This window comes from Lemur catta, chromosome 19 (genome assembly GCF_020740605.2).
Source record: "Lemur catta isolate mLemCat1 chromosome 19, mLemCat1.pri, whole genome shotgun sequence".
Classification (NCBI taxonomy): domain Eukaryota; kingdom Metazoa; phylum Chordata; class Mammalia; order Primates; family Lemuridae; genus Lemur; species Lemur catta.
The window spans coordinates 20345277-20358993 of NC_059146.1; the positions used below are offsets into that span (position 1 = coordinate 20345277).

A 13717-nucleotide genomic window follows, 5' to 3' on the forward strand; every position below is an offset into this window, starting at 1 on the left:
ATTAGTATTCAATATCACACAATGTAGTCTGACTCTTTAAGGTAACACTGAGTGTTCTTGAAATCCCTCGACTTGGTGAGGAAAGACCCCAATTTTTCTCATGTTAATAGCTTACTATATTCCTTTTTTGGCTGCACATGTAAGTCCCATCACACAGTATGACTGTTTAAAATGTTTGTTAAATACTATTTAGTTAAATTGCCTAAAATATTTTTTACGGTAGATTGAAATTTATTGTGTGGAAGTGTTTATTCTGTAATAAATATGATTACAGAATTTTAGTAAAAGAGGATTTTTATAAAACTTATGTAAATCTCATTTTCAGATTGTGGTATTAAACAGTATATACCATGGTTCATTTTCAAGTCTAATAAAATTTTCTCATTTTTTATATGATTTTTTTTGTTATTTATTTCCCCTCTTTCATACATTGTAGGCCAGCATACATATTTCATACAGTTTTTCCCTGTGTTACTCTAGTGAAGTGTTTAGGGAGTTTGTAAATGAGGGTGCCATTTGGAGATAGATTTTGTGACATGAGCATGTGGATAGGACAATGGAAGGGAAAACTAATTTCTCTGTAAATATGAAAAAGCAGTGTCCCTTAAAGTGTTTAGTTTAGGGAAAGCATTGGGACAGTACAAAATAGTGAACTGAAATTTCATAATGTGGGCTATAAGCATTAAATTACACATTTCCTTCTGGGCAGAGAGCTGCATTTCACATTCTAGTTTGTATCCCCATCACAGATAATTTCAGAGCTTTTAAATTAAATTACTTGGATTAATTTTAATGGCAGGAACTTTCCTGGATACAGTCACTGTTGTCTCGTCCTTAACGGAAAAAAAGCCAAACTCTGGAAAAAAAAATTTTAAAGGGATTTACTCTGTGCCAAATTTGAGGACCATGACCCAGAGCCATGCCCAGGAAGCCTTGAGCAAGTGGACTGGCTGTGGCTGGGTTACAGTTTGGTTTTTTACATTTCAGGGAGACAGGGGTTACAGGTAAAGTCATAAACCAATACGTGGGAGGTATAGATGGTTTGGCCTGAAAAGATGGGCAAACTCCAAAGGGGGGATTACAGGTTATAGGTGGGTTTAAAGATTCTTTGGCTTCTAATTGGTTAAAGACAGGAAGCTTTGTCTAAAGGCTTGACATGTTTTAATATAGTTGCTGTTTATCAGAGATAAGCCACCAGACATAGATTTGTTGTGTAAATTGAGGACACCCTTAGGCCTGCTAATGCATTACAAAAGATGTCCCCAAGCAGGGAGGGAGGCATGGTAAGGCATGTCTGACCTCCTTCCTCCTGGCAGGCAATTTACTTTTACGATATTCCCTTGACCAAGAGGGGGTCCATTCAGGCACCTGGTGAGGGGCGAGACTTAAGATTTTATTTTAGTTCAGAACATAGACCATTCTCAACTTAGAGGAAAACATTTTGTTTTCCAACATAAGAGGCCGACACAACACTGTGCTTTTACCTTAAAACTGCTAGAAACGTTCACTCAGCTATGAGGACAAAAAAGATGCCAGGGCCACTTTCAACCAGGGAAAAAGGTCAAGAGCAAAGAAGATGCTGGCGCAGGCCCCGCCCCGCCCCCTGGGCCCCGCCCCCAGGCTGCCCGGCGTCTTCTCTCCGCGCGCTGGCACTTTTCCGCCATCCCGGAAGTGGATCCCGGGGAAGGATGGTGGTTCCGCCTTCCGAGGTTAAGCCCGAGCTTCGCCCTCCCACGTGTTCCTTACTCGGTGCTGGGGGGTCGCTACGGACTTTAAAATCCCCTCACCGCCTCCTGCACCGCAGGTACATACAGACCTCGCGCTGTGGATCCGGGAGCCGCTTCCTTTTGGGTGAAAGTCTGTGAGGCTCGTCCCGTCCTTCGGCCTTTGTGCCTTCTGTCCAGGTAAACACCGCGTTTCGCGTCTTTGCCTGCTCGCAGCCCTTCACTGACCTCTTCTCCCGCCCCGCGCCAGGTAAAGTCCTCACCTGCCAGGTAGATTCCCGTCCTTTACTCGCGCCAAGCCTCGCCCGTGTCGGCCCCTGGAGGACAGCGCAGTCCGTAGGCTCAGTGTCCGAGACGCCGCGTCCTCTGCCCGGTCCCCGCTGTCTGAGGCACGGTGGCCCAACCGTGTCCCTTCCTCCTCAGGCCTGATCCTTCGGGTCTCCAGACTTCCCCTTAGCAGTCGCCGCTTCCCCTGACCCCTCGTTTGGGGAGGTGAGCGGGGCCTGTCTCGTGACAACCAGCGTTCTTATGTCCCCAATTCCACCCCACTGGAAAATGCTGCTCTTCTGGGAGGCGGGCATGTTATTCCGTCCCCCTCCCTGTGAATGTGTGGGCAAAGGGGATCCCAGGAGAAAGAGCAACTGAGAGAAAAACTAAGAATGAAAAGAATGAGGGAGAGCCATAAACAGATGGCAAAGTAGAGGGTTGGGGAGGGATTTGCAAAGACGCAGTACTAGCGAAAGTAGCTGACAAAGTAGCAGGGGGAGAAAAGTACCTGGAGAAATTTAGAGAACAGCTGGATCTTCCAAGAGATGAAGGAAAGCAAAATAAGGAGAGGGGCAGCAAAGGGAGAGCACCTTAGACAGAGTCGGGGGAAGGGATGAGTGATTTGGAGCCAGGGCAGACAGAGCAGCCTGGTGACAAGGAGACGGGGAACCACAGCAGGGATGAAGCCTAGGGACCTGGCATGTGGACAAGGGGGTATAACAGGGAGGGCATAGGGGCAGCACAGATGAGGAAGGAGGAGGAGAGTGGGGACAATGAAAAGATTGGGGAGAAAGAGGTAAAATAAGTTGCTAGAATAGAGCAGATCAGGTGTAAGAGAAGGAACAGAGAGAAGGGGAGGAAGAGCGGGAGAGGAGAGGGGCACAAAATGAGCAGAAACAGAGGAGGAAACAGGAAAAAAACAGAAAAGAAAAGAAAGAGCTAGAGAAGGAAGATGAGAATGAGAGATATATAGGGAATGAGAGAGGGAAACACACAGTAATAAAGAAGAGGGGCCCTGGGTCCAGATGAGTGGTGAGTTGATTGGATATGAGGACTGACTTGCGGTATATTAATTTTTGTGTTCATAATATAATGGATTCTATTTAAAAATTTTAAAAAATTATTTCAAGCATTTTTTCACCTAGTATTTAGTTTGCAATTTTAACAAATTTTAAATATGCTTCTTTGAATTATGCAGATGTGGGTGAGAATGGCAAAATCTGTCTATAAGACATGTGCCTTTTATGCTTCTTGGTATCTGGGTATGTATAGCCTCATTTGCAATTCTCTTTTCCTCACATGGGGTAGGGTGTGGAGGAGTGTGTGAACTAGGAGGAAAAAGCAATGTGTTTTTTCCCCTGTCAAACTCAATACAACTGTTTAACACTGAACACAGAATACTTCACCTCTGATCACCAAATGTGTGGGGATTTCTCTCCACCAACAACCTTTCTCCATCTGACACCAAGTGGGCATTCTGTAGTTTAACTTAACTCTCACACTGTGTACCTGGAGTTAGCAACAAATCCCACTGGTTGAGGGCTCAGTTCCACAAGGCTGCCCCCACTTCAGGTGCCAGTCACAAATCCCAGCTGCGGAAATGAACTTCTGACCAACGGGGTATAAATTGTGGGGTTCCCGTGACTCCCTCCTCAGGTCCTATTGATTTGCCAGAGCAGCTCTCAGAACTCAGGGAAACACTTTACTTCATTTGCCCATTTGTTATAAAGGATATTACACAGCATACAGATGAACAGCCAGATGGAAGAGCTGTCCTAGCAAACTGATCAAGCTGGAGGAAGGGTTAAAAGAACCACAATATTTGTCAGGTCAGTCACAAGTAAAGGTGACAGCTACTGCTTGCTCAGTGCATCTGAAGTGAGGAGCAGTCTTGTGGGGACTGAGCTCTTAACCTGTGGCATCTGATGCTATCTTGTAGATAGCTTCAGAATTGAGTTAAATTGTAGGACACCAGCTGGGATTGTGCTAGAGAGCTGATGACTGTGGGAAAATACACACACATTTTGGTGACTAAAGGTGAAGGATCCTGTGTTGAATGTGAGTACAATGAGTAGTTTCCCTTTTCCTATCTCAAATAGGAAAGAAAGAGATCATCTCCATCCGGCCCAACCCCTGTCTTCTCAGGACCTGTGATCTCTGCCCAGTAGTGACTGGGAATGGTCTGTCCCTGATTGTGCACCACTTGCCAGCCCCACTCGCAGTCTCAGGATACGTGGCATCCCTCCTGTACTGTCTCATACATTGTTACTTCAAGGGAATTATATTTATCAGCAAACCCAATGGTGGTCTTGTCCATTAAAACACACACAGACACGTACACACAGAATTCATCTTTTATCCTTCTACTCTTCCACCTTTTTAACAAAACTACTCTTACCTACATCTCCCTCTATTGTAAGTACCCTCTTGTGTGTTACGTCTCAGAACATAATGCACTAAAAACTTGTTCTGGCTTGTTCTTCAGTTTTTGCTGCCCATTCTTGCTTCAACCGTTGAATTGTAGCTTGAATCAAGCTTTCACTTTAAGCATTCCTTTGATCCTTTTCTGGTCACGAGTGGCCTTCCCATTTCTATCTAATATTTAATTTCCTGTCCTCTTCTTTCATTTCCTATCAGTAGCATGTGGCATAGTTGGTCATTTGTCTTCTGTTTTGTTTGTTTAGAGGACATCCCATTAACCTTTAAAGATCTGTTTTAATTGTCTTGATGCCTCCCTGATCTCCTTTCCTCCTCTGGTGTCCCCTAAACTTCCTGTCCTCTGAATCTGGTGTGACCTATGGCCTAGTCCTCGAACCTCTTTTCATCTCTGTCCACACCCACTGCCTTTCCTTATTGTCCCATTGCATGGTTTAAACCCCACATACATGTCTACGTTTCCCCTGTAGAACTCTCCCCTGAGCTCTAGCATCCTGTGTCCAGTGGTGGTCTCAACAATCTGCTGGGCAATCTAACAGGCATCTCCACCTTCATTCAAATGTCTAAAGGGACTTCCTGACTTCCCCAAATCCATTCCCTTCTAGTCCCCATATCTCAGGTAAGGGCCACCGTGTGCTTTCTGGGGCTTAGATGAACTTCTTGTCATATATTTAAAATGTATGATACTACATTGTAAGTGCATTAATTTATAAAATTAAAAAATCCTATATTTGCTTAAAATAGGTAAGGAAATACATTGTTTCCAAATTCTTTCAAGGTGTGGGAGAGAAATGTTTGCAGTCCTGGGCCCTCCCTGCTGTGCTCTCCCAGGACCTCTGTGGCCTCATCTCCTGCTTGTGTTGTCCTCACTGGCTCTTCTCCCGGCACACAGAGCTCTGTCCTTTTCTTAGGGTGTTGTGCCTCAGGGTCTCCACATTGGCTTATCCCTTTGCCTAAAACTCTGGGACCCAAGGTGCAGGTGGAGACACCCCTTTTTCCCCAGGTCATTGTTCCGATATCCCCTTCTCAGTGAAGACTTCTGTTTTCTCTCCACAGCCCCTCATCTGACATTTAAGCAACACCCTCAACCTCTCCTTAGGTACATCCATATTGGCTGCTTTGCATGTGTCTTTTTGTTCCTTGGTTGTCCACTGTCTGGGTACTGGTGACAAGCAGGTCCCCAGGGGAGAGCGGACCAGATAGTGGGAGGTGTGCTGGGTTTGCCCCTCTGAGTGGAGCTGAACCCTGGTTTCACATTAGAGTGCTAATACACACTGCAGGTACACCTCCTGTGCCCCCTCACCTGAGATTTTCTTTCAAAAGGATGAGGGTCTAGCCTGAACAATATTGAGTTACTTCTATTCTGTGTTCTGCATTGAGCACCGCAGCTCTGTGACCTCCCCTGCTGTGGGCTGAGATCAGTCTGTGATCCACAGAGGGGTGAGGAGGTCTGTGCTGTACTTCGGGTTTGGTCAGGGCTGGGTCAGCGTCCCGGCACGGAGCTCAATCCAGCCCAGCTCCCCACTGCTGTAGCGTGTGGGCTTCACCAGGAGGGTGGCGGGGTCTGATCAAAGGAGTCCAAAACTAACTTGTTAGTCTTCCTCTAGAAGTTTATTGTCCCTGTACCCCACCTGGTGCCTTGGAAAGGAGAGGACTATTTTTACACAGGGTGAGGTCTTTTCCGTTTGTGTAACTGTAGCACAGAAAGAGGGTCTGCTGATTCTGAACATTGAGCATCATATTTTTGACATTCAGGATTGACTTGTAAAGACTCATGTTGGGTGAGGAAGAAGCCTGGAAGAGGGAGAGGAGGAAAGAAAGGAAGTCAGGAATGGATCTTACTCAGGTAAGGTGATACTCTCAGTGGGTTGTTCTGTGTCTCCCTCCTTTCTGAAATGCCTGGCACTGGGGCTGCTGATCTTCTCTGACTCTGAAGCATCCTGCCTGTTGTGTTTGCTCTCACTCACCCATGCCTTGCCTCAGTCCCTCTCATCTCCACTGAGATTCCATCTCACTGTGACCCAGTGACATGACCCTGTGAAGAGGCTCCATTGGACACGGTCCTGGGAAGGGCTTCACACCCAGACATGGATTGGAGATGGGGTGTGGCCCTGTGTTGTCAGTGCTGTTGGGCAGCAGGGACTATTTACGGGCCACATCTAGATGTACTGTCAGCTCTGTGTAGAGGAAGATGAGAAAACTCGCCCATGAGTCATGGATTAATGTGCACAAACACCTGCTAAATACTATAAAAAGGGAATAATCAGGAGAAGTCTTTTCTGACTCACTTATATTACATTTGTAGGTAAATTAGTGAGTCAGTGACTCAAACTCTTAAGGACAGAGTGGAATGGAAAGTTTAGAGACAGACATCAATGATAGAGGATTGTTTCATTCCATCATCTGTTTTTACTATAACATAAATGTGAAAGAGCAGGAGATGCATTAAACTATTCTCAGATAGTGCATACCACAGATACTGTGGTGTTCCTGCGGGGACCCTTGTGTGACAGCTGTTTTAGCTAAGAATGGTTATAAATTTGCTCAGACCTAGGAGCAGAACTTCTTTGCCATTAGAGAAGATGGAAGTATATTTTTGTTTTACCACTTATTATTAAATATTCCATTTTATTTGAAACATCACACGACATATATTTATTTTATATTAAAACTCCAAACAAGCTTGCATAGCTTAGGTGCTAAGGCATAGAGCACCCCCGTCCTGTCTAGCCTTCCACCCTCCCTCACATGTTAGTGGGGAATCACTATTGTCAGTTTTGTGGTGAGAGCACAAGTCCTATACAAACGTCTACTTCGTTATTGGATTATAAAGTAAAGTTCTTCAGTGAATGCTTTGTTATGACATTTTAACCTGCTAGCTTCAAAAATATATATGTTTTTTTCTTAGAAAAGATTTACGGATATCTTGCTCTAGAATCCTACATCCTTGTTGGAGCATTCTCCTAGTGAAGACAGGTGGATGTTTTAAATTTCCCAGTGTTACACAGAATGCCACAGTGGCTGCCTCTGAGCAAGTCAACTTCACTGTAGATATCAGAGGATTCTTGCAGATGGAGCATTTGAAAGAGTGATTGCTTCTTCTAGGATGGTGCATTTCCCACCTTGCTAACTCTGGCAGCATTCCATCTCCACCTCAGCTGCAGAGGTACCCTCTCCCACCAACAACACAAGATATTTCCCCTTCATTAAACAAAACTTGCTGCTGTGCTCTTTTTATATTTTTAAACTCTGGGCAAAATGACAATCCTTTTTTTCCCTTACATTTTCTGATTCCTCACGAGTCTCACGAGCTTTCATTACTTTGGGGAATATGTATATATAAGATGGATTTTATATGTTGCTCCATTTTCTTTTCTTGTATATTAAGAGCTACTTTATAGTCCGTGGTTTCACTCTTTGTGTATATGCCTTGTTGTCTTTCTGTAAGTTCCAGATTTTTTAGTGTGAAACAAAATTCTTCTCTGCTTCAAGCCCCCATCTTTTATCATGTGTGCGTTTTACCTTGCTTTGGAAGACCTCACTTAGTTCATGGATACAAAATGGTGTGGTTCATTTACATCTAGTAGTTTAGTATTTTGTTTGTGTGTCTTATTAATTTGGATTTTTGGATATACATTGTAGGTACTTTAATTGATTTACAGTTTCAAATAATATATATCATAAGTTGTTTCTATGTAGTTTGTCAAAGGATTTCCTTTTTTTCTTGTTCAGGATTACATTGCTTCTGCTTTGTCAGAACACAGGCCTACCATTTTACTCTTTTAGTTGCATCTTTTGAAGGACAGAAGTTTTCCAGTTGGAGATAGTCCCATTTGTCTATTTGTGCTTTTCTGCATATGTTTTTGGTGTTATACCCAAGAAATCATTGCCAAATGTAACGTTCTGAAATTTCCTTCCATTCCTAGTCTATCTTTTACTATGTCAGTGTGGTGTGTTACAGTGACTGACTTTCTTCTCCTTAACCACCCTTGTATTCCTAGTGTGTATCACACTTGATCGTGGTCTATAATTCTTTTAATGTGCTGTACAATTTGGTTTCCTAGTATTTTTCTGAAGACATTTACTTTGATTTTTAGAGACCTAGTCTGTTCTGTCACCCAGGCTGGAGTGCAGTGGCACTATCGTAGCTTACCTTAACCTTAAATTCCTGGGCTGTAATGATCCTCCCCGCCTCATCTTCCTACGTAGCTAGGACCATAGGTACGTGGCACCACACCCAGCTAATTTTTATTTTTTTGATTTTGAGACACAGTCTCACTCTGTTGCCCAGGCTAGAGTGCTGTGGCCTCAGCAGAGCTCACAGCAACCTCAAAGTCCTGGGCTCAAGCAATCCTCCTGCCTCAGCCTCCCGAGTAGCTGGGAGTACAGGCATGCACCCCGATGCTCGGCTAATTTTTTCTATACTTTTTTTTTTTTTTTTTTTGAGAGAGAGAGTCTTGCTCTGTTGCCCAGGCTATAGTGCCCTGGCGTTAGCCTAGCTCACAGCAACGTCAAACTCCTGGGCTCAAGCAATCCTTCTGCCTCAACTTGCCAAGTAGCTTCGACTACAGTCATGTGCCACCATGCCTGGCTAATTTTTTTCTACATATATTTTTAGCTGTCCAAATCATTTCTTTCTATTTCTAATAGAGACAGTGTCTCACTCTTGCTCAGGCTGGTTCTCAAACTCCTGACCTCAAGCAATGTACCCGCCTCGGCCTCCCAGAGTGCTAGGATTGCAGGCATGAGCCACCGCTCCCGGCCACTCCATCTTAATTAAAGGAAATGCATGCAGTGTTTACTAGTGATCATGATATTTGGTGAAGTATCCTTTAACATTAGGATTTTTTCCCCGTATTTATTTTTTGGCCTGATTTTTAATTATTTCAGGGTATATAGTGTCATAATATGTTTTTTATAAATCTACAAAGTTTTTTGTTTTTTTTTTTTCCCTTTTGAAGACAGAGGGTCTCACTTTGTTGCCTAGGCTGGAGTACAAAGGTACAATCATAGCTCACTGCAGCCTCCAACTGCTGGACTTAAGGAATCCTCCTGCCTGAGCCTCCCAAGTAGCTGGGACTATAGATCAGCAGCACCACAGCTGGTTAATTTTTAATTTTTGGTAGAGGCAGGTTTTCACAATGTTGCCCAGTCTGGGCTCCACCTCCTGGCCTTAAGCAGTCCTCCCACCTTGGCTTCTCAAAGTGCTGGGATTACAGATGTGAGCCACTGCACTGGCTTAATCTAAATTTCTTAAATTAATGTATGATACTGAAGATTTCCATTTCTCATGTTAAGATTTTATTACAGGAATAAACTATTATAATAAACTCCATTGGACTTTTGGTAATGCCTACATTTCTAAATTTAACTGCATGAAATTATATCTATATTTTTGAATACATATATTTCATAGGCATTAGAATTCAAGTTCCTACATTTTTTTACGTTGTACCATTTTTTTTTTTAATTTTTATTTCAGAATATTATGGCAGTATAGGTGTTCTGGTTACATGGATTGCTTTTGTACAGCTTGAGTCAAAGTTATAAGTGTTACCATCACTCAGACAGTGTACAGTGTATCCATTAGGTGTGATTTCACCCATCCCCTTCTGCCCCCTTTCACCTGCTTGATTTCCTTTGAGTTTTACTTCCTTATGTACACTTGAGTGCTGATCGGTTAGTTCCAGTTTACCAGTGAGTATGTGTGGTGTTTGTTTTTTCATTCTTGCACTGTTTGACTTAGGAGAATGGTCTCCAGTTGGTCCAGGTTGTAACAAAGGGTATTAACTGCTGTTTTTTTCTTTTGTAAGGCTTAGTAGTACTCCATGGTATACATGTACCACATTTCATTAATCCACTCATGAATTAACGTGCACTTGGGTTGATTCCAATCTTTGTGACTGTGAATTGTGCTGCAATAAACATCTGAGTGTGTGTTTTTTATAACAGGACATTTTTTCCTTTGGATAAATACCCAGCAGTGGAATTGATGGCTCAAATGATAAGTCTACTTTTAGTTTGTTGAGGTAGCTCCATGCTAATTTCCATAGAGGCTGTACTAGTTTGCAGTCCCACCAACAGTGTATAACTGTTCCTTTTCTCTTTGCATCCACACCAGCATCTATTGTTTTGGGACTTTCTGATAAAAGCCGTTCTCACTGGAGTTAGGTGATATCTCATTGTGGTTTTGATGTGCAATTCTCTGATAATTAGAGATTTTGAGCATGTATTCATATGTGTATTGGCCATTAGTCCATTGTCTATTTAAAAACTCTGTTCATGTTTTTTGCCCTCTTTATAATGGGGTTGATTGATTTTTTTCTTACTGGCTTGCCTGAGTTCTTTGTAATTTCTAGTGATTAGCCCTTTATCAGCTGTGTGCCATGCAAATATTTTCTCCCATTCTGTAGGTTGTGTGTTCGCTCTATTGATTGTTTCCTTGGCTGTGCAGAAGCTTTTTAATTTAATCAAATCCCATTTATTAATTTTTGTTCTTGCTGTGATTGCAGTTGGGGTCGTCTTCATAAATTCTTTGCCTAGGCCAATATCTAGAAGAGTTTTTCCAACATTTTCTTCTAGCATTCTTATAGTTTCATGTCTTAGGTTTAAGACTGTTATCCATCTTCAATTGATTTATGTGGGTGATGAGAGGGAAGGATCCTGTTTCAATCTTCTACATGTGGCTGTCCAATTTTCCCAGCACCACTTATTGAATAGAGATTCTTTTCCCCAATATGTTATTGTCTACTTTGTCAAAGATCAGATGGCTATATGTGAAGGGTTTTCTAGGTGTGTTCTCTGTTGTGTTACATTGGTCTGTGTGGAGGGTTTTATGTCTGGGTTCTCTGTTCTGTTACTGTGGTCATTCTCTCTACTTTGTGCAAATACCATTCGGTTTTGGTTATTGTAGCCTTGTAGTATAGCTTCAAGTCTGGTAAAGTGATGCCTCATTATTTGTTTCTTTTGTTTAAGGTTGCTTTGGCTGTTGAGGCTCTTTGCCAGTTCTACACGAAGCATAGAAGTATTTTTCTAGATCTGCAGAAAATGACCTTGGTATTTTGATGGAGACTGCATTGAATCTGTACATCACTTTGGGTAGTGTGGACATGTTAACAATTTTGATTCTGCCAATGCATGAGCATGATATGTTTTTCCATTTGTTTCCATCCTCTGCAGTTTCCTTCCTGAGTGATTGACAGTTCTCCTTGTAGAGATCTTTCACCTCCTTGGTGAGATACATACCTCTGTATTTCATTTTCTTTGTTGCTATTGTGAAAGGTATTGAGTCTTTGATTTGATTCTCAGCTTGATTGTTGTTGTTGTATAGAGATACTGCTGATTTTTGTCCATTAATTTTGTAACCTGAGACTTTGCTGCATGTATCAATTCCCGGAGTCTCTTGGCAGAATCTTTGGGTTTTTGTAGGTATAAGATCATATCATGAGGAAAGAGTGATAGTTTGACCTCCTTTTCCCCCATCTGGACACCCTTCGGTTGCTTCTCTTCCCTTATTGCTTGGGCTAGGACTTCCAGAACTATGTTGAATAAAAGTGGTGACACTGGGCATCCTTGTCTTGTTCTAGTTCCGAAACACCAGCTCAGAGGTAGCTCCCGAATTGTGCTCCTCTATTCCCCCACAAGTCCCCAAGGGAAGAGGGGAGGGCCTCGCTCTCCATGAAGACCTCAGCCCGAAGTGCACACCCGCCATAGAGAACCAGCTGTTTATGAGCTTGGGTTGTTTGAGGAAACATGTTGGTATAATTGTCATAGGAATTGCCTAAAATAGTATTGAAATGATGGGAGAGTACTCAGCTTTGAGCCTAGGAGAAAACGCCACTGTATGCTTCCATTTTAAAAGGGTTAAGAGATTACATTAAAGGTTCTCTGTTAAAACAGGGAATTACTCTTATCTCAACAATATACTGCTTTGAGAACAAAGGTTTCCACCAGAGTAGGGACACTAGGCTGCAGGGAAAATGATATCACCCAAGAGTTTCTGATTTATTTCTCTCTACAAATAATATTCTTTCTGCAGTCAACATCCTAATCTAAGTTGTAATCACAATCTATGAGTGTAAGAGGCAGAACTCTATATCCTTCAATTAATATAAGAGGTTTCCCTGAAGTCTGAAAAAAAATTATAAAAGATACTCCAAAATGTACGGGTGAACAGCCAGATGGACAAGATGTATTGGCCAAGGTATGGAAGGAAGGGGCTCAGAGCCTCCACTCCATCTTTGCAAGCATCACCCTCTGGGAACCTTTACCTGCTCACCTATCAGGAAGATCCTCTGAACCCTGTCCTTTTGGGTTTTTGTGGAGACATCACTACATAAGCGTGATTGTGTATATCACTGGACATTGGTGATCACCTGAACCTTCAGCCCCTTTCGTCTCATGGGAGGTTATGGGGCTGCAGCTAAAAGTTCTGACTGTATAATCCAGCCTGGGTATTTGCAGTGACCAGCCCCCAGCCTGAAGCTGTCTACGGGCCTCTGGACACCACTTATCTAATTAATATACAACAAGATACTGTCCCTCCAGAGATTTCAAGTGGGTTGTATGTCAGGAGGCATAGATGCCCGTGTATATCTATATTTCACAGTGTCACAAGGTGGATCTGTCCGCCCATTCTCTTCAATCAAATCTATGCTTAGAGTTCTCTCCTCATGTTATGTGAAGAACTCTCCTAATAGCCGCTTGGTGAAATGTGTTTTTCATTTTAGGAACAGTTGACATTCTGGGATGTGGCCATAGAATTCTCTCCGGAGGAGTGGAAATGCTTAGACCCTGCCCAGAGGGCTTTATACAGGGACGTGATGTTGGAGAACTACAGGAACCTGGTCTCCCTAGGTGAGGATAACTTTCTTTAAGAAGTCAGGATGTCCTCTTGTATATCTTTGCATTTTCTCTTCTCAGTCTCTTGTTCAATGTCAGTCAAGCCCCTGCATTGCTTGACTGAGATTGAAGCCCTGTTGATTCAGAAAGGAAAAGCTTTATAACGGGGTATCTGGACTTTAACTGCCCCCTTTGTTACATTTTCTCCTCTTTCATGATGTATCATTGGATGGTTCCAGAGCTTATGTATGCATAAAACCTTGTGGCAGATGTTTAAAATATCCAATTTCCTGTTTTTCAGTCCTGTGCTTTGATTCATTGGTTGTTCAAAGACAACTAAATGTCTACATGTTACAACATTCCCTAAGCATTCAAAGGGAGGCATTCAGAGGATGGATTTCTGATACATATTTATATATCCTTCTGGAATATCCTTTCTTCTTATGTAA

General features: G+C 42.7%; 1 protein-coding gene across 1 annotated transcript in view; it reads left to right on the forward strand.

The window, feature by feature from the left end:
- The first annotated feature begins 1648 nt into the window (after window positions 1-1648).
- The window catches only part of LOC123624635 (zinc finger protein 665-like), a 53664-nt gene continuing 41595 nt past the window's right edge, over window positions 1649-13717 (forward strand). The window contains exons 1-2 of the mRNA XM_045532665.1: window positions 1649-1904; window positions 6183-6273. Of these exons, the coding sequence (XP_045388621.1) occupies window positions 6202-6273 (72 nt within the window). The 5' untranslated portion in view covers window positions 1649-1904; window positions 6183-6201. The remainder of the gene's footprint in view (window positions 1905-6182; window positions 6274-13717) is intronic.